Source organism: Camellia sinensis, chromosome 13 (genome assembly GCF_055761805.1).
Source record: "Camellia sinensis isolate YWXY chromosome 13, ASM5576180v1, whole genome shotgun sequence".
Classification (NCBI taxonomy): Eukaryota; Viridiplantae; Streptophyta; class Magnoliopsida; order Ericales; family Theaceae; genus Camellia; species Camellia sinensis.
In genome coordinates this window covers 29,304,476-29,318,707 of record NC_138973.1, presented here as the reverse complement: position 1 = coordinate 29,318,707, position 14,232 = coordinate 29,304,476, and the positions used below count along the sequence as shown (strand labels likewise).

The 14,232-nt window shown below is 40.7% G+C and overlaps 1 protein-coding gene across 2 annotated transcripts; it reads left to right on the top strand.

The window, feature by feature from the left end:
* The first annotated feature begins 315 nt into the window (after nucleotides 1–315).
* On the top strand, nucleotides 316–14,024 carry LOC145806080 (nuclear pore complex protein NUP205-like). Of its 2 annotated transcripts, none has more exons than XM_082901801.1 (3): nucleotides 316–674; nucleotides 820–915; nucleotides 13,620–14,024. In XM_082901801.1, the coding sequence occupies exons 1-3, from the start codon at nucleotides 534–536 to the stop codon at nucleotides 13,731–13,733; spliced, it is 351 nt and encodes a 116-aa protein (XP_082757927.1). In that variant the 5' UTR covers nucleotides 316–533; the 3' UTR covers nucleotides 13,734–14,024. The 2 variants fall into 2 exon arrangements, 1 of the variants encoding a protein (XP_082757927.1); XR_014348592.1 differs by lacking the exon at nucleotides 13,620–14,024 and adding an exon at nucleotides 13,120–13,157 and having other exon boundaries at nucleotides 320–674.
* The last annotated feature ends 208 nt before the right edge of the window (nucleotides 14,025–14,232 follow it).

The window sequence follows — 14,232 nt, the reverse complement described above, 5'->3', positions numbered from 1 at the left end:
AAAAATATTTAAAAATCACAATTCACATATATAAATAATTGTAAACACAATCCGTGCATTGCACGGGTGATATGCTAATATCAAAGAAATTAGAAAGGTGATTTAACCATATTATATTAAACCTGACTTAATGAAATATTAAAAAAAAAAAAGATTAGGTGAAATAAAACACTATAAAATAAATGAAATATTAAAAAAAAAAAAGGTTAGGTGAAATAAAACACTATAAAATAAAATTTATAAAAAAATGAGCATAATAAAATTTATTATTGATAATTATTTTTCAAATTATACACTGTATAAAAATTTCCCCAAGTTTTTTTAACCAGCTTCGACTCGTCAACGCACACAGCGACCCATCCTTGTCCATCACGACCACAGCCTAAAACCCTTTCCCCTCTCTCTCCCTAAAGCCCTCCTCTCCTCCCAAATTAGGGCTTTTCCTGCCTTTTCACTCTCTTCTCTACTGAAAGAGAGAGAGAGAGAGAGCATTCTCTGATTTTGGTTCTAGGGTTTCATCATTCAATTCAACAATGGTGTCCCCTAAGCTACTCCTTTCCACCATCGAGTCTTCCCTCCTCGGCCCAACCTCTCCTTCTCCCTCTCAAAGGATCGAGCTCAAGCACGCCATTCGCCACTCTCTCCCCTCTCTCCAATCCCTCCTCTCTTACCCTGTATACCTCTCTCTCTCTCTCTCTCTCTAAGTATCACTAAGCTTTGGTGAAATTATGATGTTTAATCCCACCTGAATTTTGTTATTTGATTATTGTGAATGATCTTTGTGAAGTTGAAATACTCAATTTGTTTTCTTTTTGGCAGCCTCCGAAACAGTCAGACCGTGCTCAAGTCCAGTCCAGAGAAGTCAGGCTTCCGGATTCTTCCCCAATTTCACTTGATGAGCAGGATGTTCAGATTGTCAGTATTGGTTTTATTTATTTTTTTGTTGGGTGGTTGTTGTTATGATTGCATTTTTAATCAAGCTATTACAGTTAATTGTTGTTGTTTTTTTTTTTAATTTGGTTGCACGAATTGAACTATTTCATTTTGAATGGATTAATTCAAAATCTCGGAATTTACGAATGAGTTAATTTGAATTGGTTGTGGAACAAATTTTAAATCATCGAATTTAGGAACCCATTTAATTATCTAACTTGTGAAGTGGTAAAATTCACATTTTTAGGACAGTTGAATGTGCCCAGGCCCCGAGATGTATTAGAGAGAGAGGAATCCTAAATCTAGGGAATATAAGAGTTAGAGCTCTGAAACTAAAAACCGTAATGATAAAAAACTATTCACTAGAAGCCCACCTACCTATTCATTGACATAGGGCAGCTCATACAACAATAGAACTACCAGCAACTAACTCTCAACCACAATACAAACCACATCACTCATTGTCCCAGAGGGAAAATGTGTATGATGGTGATTTGTCGGTCAGAAAAGTCATTGGACAAGGCCAAATGGCGAGAGACATATTGCTGACTGTCAAGTCAGTTGCTTTATTATCTTATGATTGCTGATAGCTCGATATATTTTGCATGAAATGGTTTTGCCTTGCTGTGTGTAATTCTTTGGTTGGGTCATTTCTGTTATACTTCATTTGGTTACTAAAAGAATGTAGAAAAACAGGATGAATTATAGAATTTTACATACGAGGACTTTTTATGCGCTAGGCTTTGGGCTTCACCAATCACCATATGATTTTTGTGTCATATTTACAAAAAATGTCAAAACTCAAGGCGTGTGTTCTAAACATAGGTAGTTTATGTATTTTCAATTAGTCAGCATTGAAATTGCCACCAAATAATAATTGTTTTCTCTTTTAATTTTCATTGCGAATGATCATTCTTTGAGTATTTTGTTCTTCATTATCATTATTTACGCTGAAGTGTTCTGGGGTGGTTTGGGGGATGAAAATGGCTAAAAAATCCCAAAAGCCAAAACGTTTGGGGACGTTTGGGGTGCATCAAAAAAACAAATGTACATTTGCATTTTTTCCATAGATCTAAAACAAGGGTAAAATGAAAAATTTAGGCAAAAAGCCAAAATATCACATCAGCCTTCCATGTTTTCCCATACAACTGAAATAAAAATCCATTCCAAAGCACATTAATCTTTTTCCACCTCACAAAAAAACCAGAATTTTAAAAAGCTACCCAAAAAGCTAATCCCAAACATAAGCATTCTGTTTCTAGTCCTTGTACATAGGGTGGTTGCATCCAAGCATAAAAGTGAAGCCACGTGAGAAAACAAATTAGTATACCTTTATAGCGACCCCGGTCTTTTCTCTTTAGATTATTGTATCCGGACTTAGGCTCCGTAGATCCTGTCATTATTTATTGGTTGTTGTTGTCCTTTAATCTCTTTGTATTTGAAGTATAGGTTGTGTTGGACGGGTCTGGTACAGGTTGGTTGAATTTTGATGCCAATAGGTGATGCCTAGATTTTGGCCTTCACGCTCGAGCGGAGGTTTTAACGCTCGAGCGGGCCCTTCGTTGTTGCTTCTCCGCTCGAGCGGGAGTTTTGACGCTCGAGCGGGATTTTCCATCTCCCAGTATTTTTGCTCTGCAGTTCTTCCGCTCGAGCGGTAGTTTTCACGCTCGAGCGTGATCCCTTGTTTTTGCTCCTCCGCTCGAGCGGGGAGTTTGACGCTCGAGCGGGTGCAGCGCCTGCAAAACTTCTGAAAGGGTGCAATCGACGCTCGAGCGGCTTTCTTCACGCTCGAGCATGATTCTGTGTCTTACGCTCGAGCGGGGCTTTCTACGCTCGAGCGTAGAGTCGACTACATCAGTCCGTGATTTCACTTTTCTGATCACTTTTTGACCTACTTTTCATCTCTTAACTTTTAAAAACCGCCCCTTGAGAGTTTCTCTCTCTACTCTTACCTTCTCTCCAAGATTTGATCTATTTCCGGTGGTCTTCTACCCTAGTTCCTTTGGAAGAAAGGTAGAGCTTCGCGAGAGCTTTGTTTTAATCTGAGAAACTTGGGATTTGGAGCACGTGGGTCTTTGGTCTTCATCTCCGTCTTCTCCATTCGGGTTATTTTCTTCGAGGTAGGGATTTCCTACTCCAATTTATAAGTTTTGTTCTAAGTTTTGGTATAATGATATGTTGGGGTTACTTTGATAATTTTGGGAGAAACCCTAGTTGTGTTAATTAATTAATTTGTATAATTAATTTAAGGGAATTGGGGAATTTGGTTAAATTCATGAAATTGGGAAAGTTATTGGTTAAATGGTGTAGTTGGATAATGTAAATCACTCGCCTATTGAATTGATGGTATATTTATTTCCAAATCTAGAAATGACTGTTGTGGGCTATCGGTGGAGGATAGTCATGCTTGTTGTAGACACTGCATGAGGATTAGGGATAACTGAAACTAATCATTGATTAAGTCATCGATATTGACTGCTGAATTAATACAGACATTATGTGTATTGATTGTGTGTTGTAAATGTTATGTGTATGCATACATTGTTTTGTGTGGGAGGAGATAGGGGATGTACTCCACGGTTTAGGGGAAGATAGGGGATGGACCTCTAAACCGGATTTTGTTTGGGAGGAGATAGGGGATGGACTCCATTAGCATCACTTTTATGTGTGCTTATTTTTATTGAAGTGTTTAATTGATACAGCACTAAAATGTGTATCAAACTGGAAGTATGAAGTGTTTTGATTTGAGCCTGAGTCTCAATTGTTTGTTGACATTGGAAGAATGTGAATATGATATATATAGTTCACTGTTGTAAGTTTGGCCAGGTTCTGAGCCAGATTGATAATGTTGGAAAGTAAAACGTGTTTTAGACATTAGAGTCATGAGACTGGATAGTAATGTAATTGATTATCTTGGTTAACCATCTATTAAATACTAATGCTTTATTCAATGCTTATATTTGGTTTAGTACATTTCTACTGGGCTGTGGCTCACCCTTATGGGAACATCATTTTCAGGTCCAGGTGATAAGCTACCTCCCAGGACTTAGCTTGGAAGGATTTGGATTTTGAAGACTAGCTTTAGTTGTTTGCTTTTATTTGATGAATAATCAAGCCTAGGGCTTTATTTGTATTTGAGTTAGAACTCATATTTTGTGTCCAAGTGATGGCTTGGAAAGATGTAAGCCCATAGGGCATTTAATTTGATGTTACATGTAATGTTTTTATTTAGTAATACTCTGATGAATGAATGAATAAATTGTTTTCTTTAAATAATGCATGTCAATGATATACATATAATGGGTTTATTTTGAGGGCGTTACAACTTGGTATCAGAGCGTACCGGGTTTGAATACTTTGGGTACGTGGGAAGTGATTAGTATCACAATGGGTTTGTCTCGTTTGATAGAGACTTAGTGTAATGTTATATGCTTACGTGATAACATGTTTATGTGACTATGTGGGTATGGAATGTAGTTTCTAGGATGGTGATTTGACCCTTGAGTTTCTAGTAGTCTTGTTGGAAAGGCACCTGATCACTGCTGCTTCCAACCGGAACTATAGCAACGCATTGGGACTATCATTATCCAGGAATGAAATTCGTAGGTGCTTATGTGATTATGTGCTTACGTGGAATGAATTATTGCTGTCCCATGCATTAGGACGCGAGTGTTTAGTTTCGGCACATTTAATAATGTGCTAACGTCTTTGTTTCCTTTATTAGTATGTCAGGACGAGGACGAGGACGCGGTAGGCGTGGTAGGCCGGGTAGGCAGGAGGTGCCTGTGCCAGAGGAGATTCCAGCAGTTCAGGAGGGAGTTGGCCAGGCCAATGTGGCCGAGCCAGTAGGCCAGCAGGCTATGGGCGCTCTAGCCCGAGAGATAGCAGGGGCATTCAGGGAGTCAGTAGGCAGTCTCAGAGCTGAGAATCAAGCTCGGGATGTCGTTGCAGATGCAGGACCCTCCTTTCTGAAGAGGGAGTTCTTCCGGTCTAATCCGTATGAATTTGTGGGTGATCCTAAAGAGCCGCTTAAGGCAGATGAATGGCTCGAACAGACAACGAAGACGTTTGAGATGCTTGGCATCGAAGACGAGGGGTTGAAGGTGACCTTGGCATCTTTCCAGTTGAAGGGGGATGCGGGTCAGTGGTGGAAGTTCACTAAAGGTCGTATAGGAGGTACATGGGAGGCTTTTGTGAATGCTTTCCAGGAGAAGTTCTTATCTCCAGCAGTTAGGGAGAAGCTGAGAGACCAGTTCTGCCAGCTTAAGCAGTCGAGTTCTTCAGTGGCCGAGTTTGAGGCTGTATTTACTAGTTTATCCAGGTTTGCACCTGAATTGGTGGCGTCTGAGGAACGCCGTTGTATTGAGTTTGAGAGGAAGTTGAGGCGTGGCCTCAAGCTGCGAGTTGGGGGAACTATGATTCGGGATTATGGACGTATGGTTGATGCTGCAGCCCATATGGAGATCATGATGCAGGAGGAGGAGGAAGGACAGAAGGGCTTCAAGAGGAGTCAGGATGGTCAGAGTGATGGTAGGAGACAGAAGAGTTTTAATCTTCAGCAGTCTCAGAGTAGCTTTTCTAGATCGACTTTTCCTGTGCCGAGTGCTAGTTCGGGGAAAGGCAGTCAGGGAGACATTACCTGTTTCAAGTGTGGCCAGCTGGGCCACAAGTCTCCAGTTTGTCCTCAGAGGGGAGGAGTGCAGAGAGCAGCATCATCTTCGGCTCGATCTCAGAGCCAGAGTCAGGGGAGAGGCCAGCCACTCTCGTGTTATCAGTGTGGTCAGCCAGGGCATATGAAGAGGTATTGCCCGCAGTTGGGTGGCACACCTGGTGCATCTGGTTTGAGGCAGATTCAGGGTCAGCAGCCAGCTCAGTCGGGTCAGGCCTCGAGGGCCAATCAGGGGGCTTCATCGTCCCAGTCGGTGCAACAATCTTATGCTCCTAGGGGTGAGCAGGTTGATCAGAGGTCATCTGGGCGCGTGTATGCTATTACCGCGCAGGATCTTGTACCGGCTCCATCTGTTGTGAGAGGTACTTTCTTGTTTTGCAACTCGGTTGCTAATGTTTTGATTGATACGGGTGCATCTCATTCCTTTGTGTCTGCTGCATTTGCATCTGTTTTGGAGTTGGAGTTAGCACAGTTAGCATCTCCTTTTTGTGTAGTGTCGCCTCTTGGGGGTGAATTGATTTTGAAACACGGTGTTAGGGGTTGTGATATAGAAGTTGATTACCATAGAATCCCATTTTCCTTTGTAGTTATGCCTATGAGAGGTTTCGATGTTATTTTGGGTATGGACTGGCTATCGTCATACCGGGCAGTTATTGATTGCTACCGCCAGAGGGTCACTTGTTGTACCGTGAGCGGAGAGTATTTTCATTTTCTGGGGGACCGGGTTGGTAATGTGTTGCCATCAGGGTATGTTCCGCAAGGACGGAGTGAGCTTAGTGGTCTACTTGCCAACCTTTCGATTAGTGAGGATGATGAGACCCAGGTTGTGTTGCCAAGGGTGGTTTGTGAGTACTCGGACGTCTTTCCCGAGGATCTTGTTGGTTTGCCACCGCATCGAGAGATTGAATTCTCTATTGACCTAATGCCCGGCACGGCGCCGATTTCTATGTCACCTTATCGTTTTGCCCCAGCCGAGTTAGTTGAGTTGAAGATTTAGCTCCAGGAGTTGCTAGATAAGGGCTTTATACGTCCTAGTGTTTCACCGTGGGGGGCACCGGCTCTCTTTGTTAAAAAGAAAGGTGGTGCTTTGAGACTTTGTATAGATTATCGGAAATTGAATCGAGCTACAGTTAAGAATAAGTACCCTATGCCTCGTATAGATGATCTGTTCGATCAATTAAAGGGTTCCCGTTGTTTCTCGAAGATAGACTTGAGATCGGGTTATCATCAGTTGAGAGTCAGGGACGAGGATATTCCGAAGACGGCATTCCGTACGCGGTATGGCCACTATGAGTTTTTGGTGATGCCATTTGGGCTCACCAATGCACCGGCAGTATTTATGGATTTGATGAACCGGATATTCCGGAAATTTTTAGATCGTTTTGTAGTCGTTTTCGTGGACGACATCCTTATCTATTCACCTTCAGAGGAAGAGCACGAGGAACACTTGAGGGTGGTGCTTGATTTACTTAGAGCCCATCAGCTTTATGCTAAGTTTGGGAAGTGTGAGTTCTGGCTAGAGGAGGTGAAGTTCTTAGGCCATGTAGTTTCTAGGGAAGGGGTGTCTGTTGATACATCCAAGACAGAGGCAGTGCAAGATTGGGTACAGCCTAAGAGTGTGTTTGAGATCCGCAGTTTTCTGGGATTAGCTGGGTATTATCGCCGGTTTGTAAGAGATTTCTCCAGATTAGCTTCGCCTTTGACTAGATTGACTCGGAAGGGAGTCAAATTTGCTTGGAGTGAGACTTGTGAAAAGTCGTTCCAGGAGTTGAAAGTTAGACTGACCACTGCTCCAGTCTTGATTATTCCGGAGAGAGGGTTGGGTTATGCAGTCTATTGTGACGCCTCACGAGAGGGTCTTGGTTGTGTGTTGATGCAAGAGGGGAAAGTGGTTGCCTATGGCTCACGTCAGTTGAAAGTTCACGAGAAGAATTACCCTACGCATGATTTAGAGTTAGCAGCTGTGATATTTGCCTTGAAGATTTGGAGACATTATCTTTACGGTGAGAGGTTCGAGGTATTCTCGGATCATAAGAGTCTGAAATATCTGTTCACACAGAAAGACTGGAACTTGAGGCAGAGGAGGTGGATGGAATTTATTGAGGATTATGACTTTGAATTGCATTATCATCCGGGAAAGGCCAATGTGGTGGCCGACGCCCTTAGCAGGAAACCTGTTGGTGACATAGCTAGTATAGCCATCCGGGAATGGGAGATGTTGGGTGCACTTGGAGAGTTTAATTTCCTTCTGGGCGAATCTGTTGAGGCTGCGGCCTTGTTTTCTGTTGTTGCACAGCCTACACTTGTGACTCGAGTGTTAGAGGCTCAGAGGGGCGACCTTGAGGTAGAATCCCTCCGTGAGAAGATTTCTGGTGGGAAGGTTGAGAAAGGTTTGACGGTGTATCCCGACCTGAGTGTGAGATACCGAGACCGTCTGTTTGTGCCGGAGTCTTGTCGAGAGGAGGTACTCCGAGAGTTCCATCATTCACGCCTTGCGGTGCATCCGGGAGGCACTAAGATGTATCGGGATTTGGGTCGCCAATTCTGGTGGCGGGGTATGAAGAGAGATGTGGCAGTTTTCGTATCTAAGTGCCTTACTTGTCAGCAAGTGAAGGCCGAACATCTGAGGCCAGCGGGTTTGTTGCAACCCTTGCCTATTGCCGAGTGGAAGTGGGAACATGTCACTATGGACTTCGTTGTGGGTCTTCCGAGGACTCAACGGGGTAGTGATGCTATTTGGGTAGTTGTGGACCGGTTGACTAAGTCGGCGCATTTTATTCCTATGCGTGTTAGAGATTCAGTTGACCATCTGGCCGATTTATATATTCGGGACATAGTGAGGTTACACGGGGTTCCAGTGACGATCGTTTCAGATAGAGATCCTCGTTTTACTGCCAGGTTGTGGCAGAGCTTGCAGAGTGCCTTAGGCACTAAGTTGACCTTTAGCACAGCTTATCATCCTCAGACTGACGGGCAGTCCGAGCGTACTATTCAGATCCTTGAGGATATGCTTCGGGGTTGTGTTCTTGACTTTGGTGGGTCGTGGGAGAGGCACTTGCCTTTGGTGGAGTTTGCCTATAACAATAGTTTCCAGTCTAGTATCGGTATGGCACCATTTGAGGCCTTGTATGGCCGACCTTGTAGATCTCCTGTTTGCTGGGCCGAGGTGGGTGATGCACCTTTGTTGGGTCCAGAATTAGTGAGGGAAACGACGGAGAAAGTTGAGCTTATCCGTGAGAGACTTGTTACAGCCCAGAGTCGTCAGAAATCTTATGCCGACCGTAGGAGGAGACCTTTGATGTTTGAGGTGGGTGATCATGTTTTTCTGAAGATATCACCAAGGCGTGGATTGATGAGGTTTGGGAAGAGCGGGAAGTTGTCCCCTCGATTTATTGGCCCTTTTGAGATCCTTGAGAGGATTGGCGAGGCTGCTTATCGTTTAGCTTTACCACCGCAGTTGTCCGGAGTACATGACGTGTTTCATGTGAGTATGCTTCGGAAGTATGAACCGGATCCATCACATGTATTGGATTGGACCGATTTAGTAGTTGACGAGGATGTCTCGTATGAGGAGAGACCGGTTAGAGTTTTGGATAAGCGGGATCAAGTCTTGCGAGGCAAGACCATTCCTTTGGTTAAAGTTTTGTGGAAACATCATGGTGTGGAGGAAGCCACTTGGGAACGTGAGTTGGAAGTCTGCGAAAAATATCCGGACATGCTTATCGATTTGTAATCTTGTATGTAGATTTTGTAATATTGTCGAACTTTAGAGCTTTATATATATGTCTTAAGCTGTAAAACATTGTGAATGTTTTGGTTAATGTAAATATTTTGGAACTTGTCTCGAAATGGAAGTTTAATGGAACATTGTATATGTTGAATATATTGAAAATCCTTGAAATTGAAAGAAAATTGCATAGTGTTAATGCAGGTTGAAATATATGTTTGTTTTGCATATTGTGGCATGCCTCTTAGTTAAGAGATGGAATGGCCGGTGTTGGGTCAAGTTGTTTATTATCGAGTTAACATATTGTTGGAATTTGAGAAAACTTGTTTTTAAAACCTTGTGCTTAATTTCGGGGACGAAATTCTTTTAAGGGGGGGGAGGTTATAGCGACCCCGGTCTTTTCTCTTTAGATTATTGTATCCGGACTTAGGCTCCGTAGATCCTGTCATTATTTATTGGTTGTTGTTGTCCTTTAATCTCTTTGTATTTGAAGTATAGGTTGTGTTGGACGGGTCTGGTACAGGTTGGTTGAATTTTGATGCCAATAGGTGATGCCTAGATTTTGGCCTTCACGCTCGAGCGGAGGTTTTAACGCTCGAGCGGGCCCTTCGTTGTTGCTTCTCCGCTCGAGCGGGAGTTTTGACGCTCGAGCGGGATTTTCCATCTCCCAGTATTTTTGCTCTGCAGTTCTTCCGCTCGAGCGGTAGTTTTCACGCTCGAGCGTGATCCATTGTTTTTGCTCCTCCGCTCGAGCGGGGAGTTTGACGCTCGAGCGGGTGCAGCGCCTGCAAAACTTCTGAAAGGGTGCAATCGACGCTCGAGCGGCTTTCTTCACGCTCGAGCATGATTCTGTGTCTTACGCTCGAGCGGGGCTTTCTACGCTCGAGCGTAGAGTCGACTACATCAGTCCGTGATTTCACTTTTCTGATCACTTTTTGACCTACTTTTCATCTCTTAACTTTTAAAAACCGCCCCTTGAGAGTTTCTCTCTCTACTCTTACCTTCTCTCCAAGATTTGATCTATTTCCAGTGGTCTTCTACCCTAGTTCCTTTGGAAGAAAGGTAGAGCTTCGCGAGAGCTTTGTTTTAATCTGAGAAACTTGGGATTTGGAGCACGTGGGTCTTTGGTCTTCATCTCCGTCTTCTCCATTCGGGTTATTTTCTTCGAGGTAGGGATTTCCTACTCCAATTTATAAGTTTTGTTCTAAGTTTTGGTATAATGATATGTTGGGGTTACTTTGATAATTTTGGGAGAAACCCTAGTTGTGTTAATTAATTAATTTGTATAATTAATTTAAGGGAATTGAGGAATTTGGTTAAATTCATGAAATTGGGAAAGTTATTGGTTAAATGGTGTAGTTGGATAATGTAAATCACTCGCCTATTGAATTGATGGTATATTTATTTCCAAATCTAGAAATGACTGTTGTGGGCTATCGGTGGAGGATAGTCATGCTTGTTGTAGACACTGCATGAGGATTAGGGATAACTGAAACTAATCATTGATTAAGTCATCGATATTGACTGCTGAATTAATACAGACATTATGTGTATTGATTGTGTGTTGTAAATGTTATGTGTATGCATACATTGTTTTGTGTGGGAGGAGATAGGGGATGTACTCCACGGTTTAGGTGAAGATAGGGGATGGACCTCTAAACCGGATTTTGTTTGGGAGGAGATAGGGGATGGACTCCATTAGCATCACTTTTATGTGTGCTTATTTTTATTGAAGTGTTTAATTGATACAGCACTAAAATGTGTATCAAACTGGAAGTATGAAGTGTTTTGATTTGAGCCTGAGTCTCAATTGTTTGTTGACATTGGAAGAATGTGAATATGATATATATAGTTCACTGTTGTAAGTTTGGCCAGGTTCTGAGCCAGATTGATAATGTTGGAAAGTAAAACGTGTTTTAGACATTAGAGTCATGAGACTGGATAGTAATGTAATTGATTATCTTGGTTAACCATCTATTAAATACTAATGCTTTATTCAATGCTTATATTTGGTTTAGTACATTTCTACTGGGCTGTGGCTCACCCTTATGGGAACATCATTTTCAGGTCCAGGTGATAAGCTACCTCCCAGGACTTAGCTTGGAAGGATTTGGATTTTGAAGACTAGCTTTAGTTGTTTGCTTTTATTTGATGAATAATCAAGCCTAGGGCTTTATTTGTATTTGAGTTAGAACTCATATTTTGTGTCCAAGTGATGGCTTGGAAAGATGTAAGCCCATAGGGCATTTAATTTGATGTTACATGTAATGTTTTTATTTAGTAATACTCTGATGAATGAATGAATAAATTGTTTTCTTTAAATAATGCATGTCAATGATATACATATAATGGGTTTATTTTGAGGGCGTTACAACCTTAATGATTATCAATGTTCTAATTATCAATGTTCTTCTATTTTCAAATTTTCTTTGCATAGACTATAACCCTTGTTGTTTGGCTCAAAGAGAAAAGAGTTACCCTTTATGAAGTTGATTAAACCTTACCCTCTAGTGTTACTGCAACAACAAACAACAAAACTAAAGGGCTTTTTTTAATAGTTGTTTTGAAGGATTCAAGTGAAGAAAATGTTTAGGTTGTCTCTCCTTTTATAATTGTTTGGAGAGACAAAGTTTTATTTTAATGATGCATATAAACTACACTAGATGTACAAATTTCATGTTGGCTTTTTGCCAAACCAGGAAATTGTAAAGGTTGAGAGAGGAAGACAATAAGTAGACCATGATTTTGTGTTCACTGGCTGCCCAACTGCATAACGACAACAACCTGTATTCAGTGAGTGAGTCAGTAACTAGTATTAGATTAGAGAGTAGTATAGTATAGTGTAACTTACCCTAAAACTTTTCTCCATAGTCACAGATCCATACCCACCATAGCTTCCCACCTGCCCTACAGCTACCATTCCAGGTGATGAAGATGAAGATGGCAATGGAACCACTGCAAAATCACACACACCACCAAACTAATATTAAAAATAAAAAATTAAAAAAAATTAAAAATATCAAATTACATTTTTTTTCCGGGTGTCAAAATTAGTGGGTTAGTTAATTAGTTAGTAGTAAGTTAAATTACTACTTATAAACATTCGATGCTTCACCATAAATTCAAACTCAGAATCTCTCCCAATTTATTTCTTAGAAATCAAGGAGCATAATCACTTGAATGTTTGAAAAAAAAAAATGAAACCCAAGGATCTCAACTACTTGACCTAAACTTAAGTTCTTCATAAAACTATCAATTGATCCATATCAAAAATAGAAAAATAGTTTAGTCTTTAGCATAATTTGAACAAAGTGACAAATGTAAAGCAATAAATATATACATATTGTAAGTACATCTACAAAAGCATTTTGTTTATGCCCATTATTCAATATTCTACCTAAGTATGTAATGTGATAGGGGATGGGTAGTGGCAGAAGAAAGATCGGTCTTTAGGTCTGATGTGTGGGGATAGTTTCTTCGTTCTTCGGTACCTTATTTTTTCTTTTGTTCACATCCCTAGTTATTTTCTTGTTTACTTTAGGCCTTGAGTGTGGGTTTTTAATGGGGTTGATGCTGGATGTCTTACCTGTGGCTCCTTTTGGTTACATAATAGTATATATGTTGAGCAACAGTGGACTTGCTTCTTGTGAGTTAGAATATCCACAAGGAGACATCAAATGGACCGGAATCTCAATTGAAGGGATGTTCATCCATCATTCATTTCGTGCTGGATTCCATTACCTTCAGGAAGGCTCCTAATATGCTTTACTGTGACATTTCTTCCTTTCAGCCAATGGAAATTTATGTTGATAACGAGGCGAAATTGACCCTTCATGGTCTTTGTACAGGTATTGCTTTGGAAGTTTGGTTTTTGGTCTTTGCCTTATTTTTAACCATTATCTTACCTCTCAATTTTAGGTGTTCCTCTTTTGTTAGGTTTTTCCCTTTTCTGACATCTGCGGTCGTTAGTTCTTTCTTAACTTCATCTCTGTTAAGATGCTGAGCATTTTTTACTTCCATCCGGTCAGGCTGAGGATCTCCTTCACTGTTTTTTGATTTTCTTAGTGCTCCACCCAAGGTGATACTCTTCTTTGACTCTAGTAATTTCGCTATCAGTAGCCATTGTCTTGGAGCTCATTTTCCCCAATCAATGGTTTTGCCAAACGTTTAACTATTCTGTATTTTTTTATATTTATTTTGTGCAGTTGTGGAAAGTGTTTGCCTTTTGAGCTTCTCATGTGGCATTGTGCTTGAGTTTATTTGATTATATTTCTGTTGTTACTAATGCAGGTAATATTATCGCCAGATGCTGATCCACCAGTTGTCAGAATAATGGATTGCAAGTACGACATGCACTCACAAACATTCTTCGGCTTTCTTTTTTTAATGGTGGATGCACTTTGATGCTTCGATAAAATCCTACTTTGAGATCACGTTGATATTAATTTCTTGATGGATACATATTACATTCTACTAATATGGGACTAATCTTCAGAAAATTTCATGGTGCATATTTTATGAAGATTTATGTGATCTTCACATTATTATTGCAATTGACTAATTTACTTTAGGCTACTATTTTGGACAATTGCTTATAGTTAAGGGCATTGAAAAACAAACATTAAATTTAAGGCTTGGGGGTGAGACAATGGTTGAAAATATAGATGTCGAAGTTGATGTTCTATCCCTTACCTATATTTTCTATGTTGCTTATCTGTCTTGTGAATGGTTAGACTTGATGGACTAGTTATTGTTGGATTTTTGGTGGAATTGAACAAGTTATAACTTTTGGATATTTTGTGGATATTTCACTATTTTATTATATTAGGATGAAATTATTTGTAATGATGAATGGATATCTTCATTTTGTTAATTCGTAAATATGTTGATAACAAGTTAGGTT

Coding starts and splice junctions, on each gene's coding strand:
- LOC145806080 (XM_082901801.1), top strand. CDS start 534: ATGGTGTCCCCTAAGCTACTCCTTTCCACCATCGAGTCTTCCCTCCTC. Junction 675..819: donor AATCCCTCCTCTCTTACCCT/GTATACCTCTCT, acceptor TCTTTTTGGCAG/CCTCCGAAACAGTCAGACCG. Junction 916..13,619: donor ATGAGCAGGATGTTCAGATT/GTCAGTATTGGT, acceptor TTACTAATGCAG/GTAATATTATCGCCAGATGC.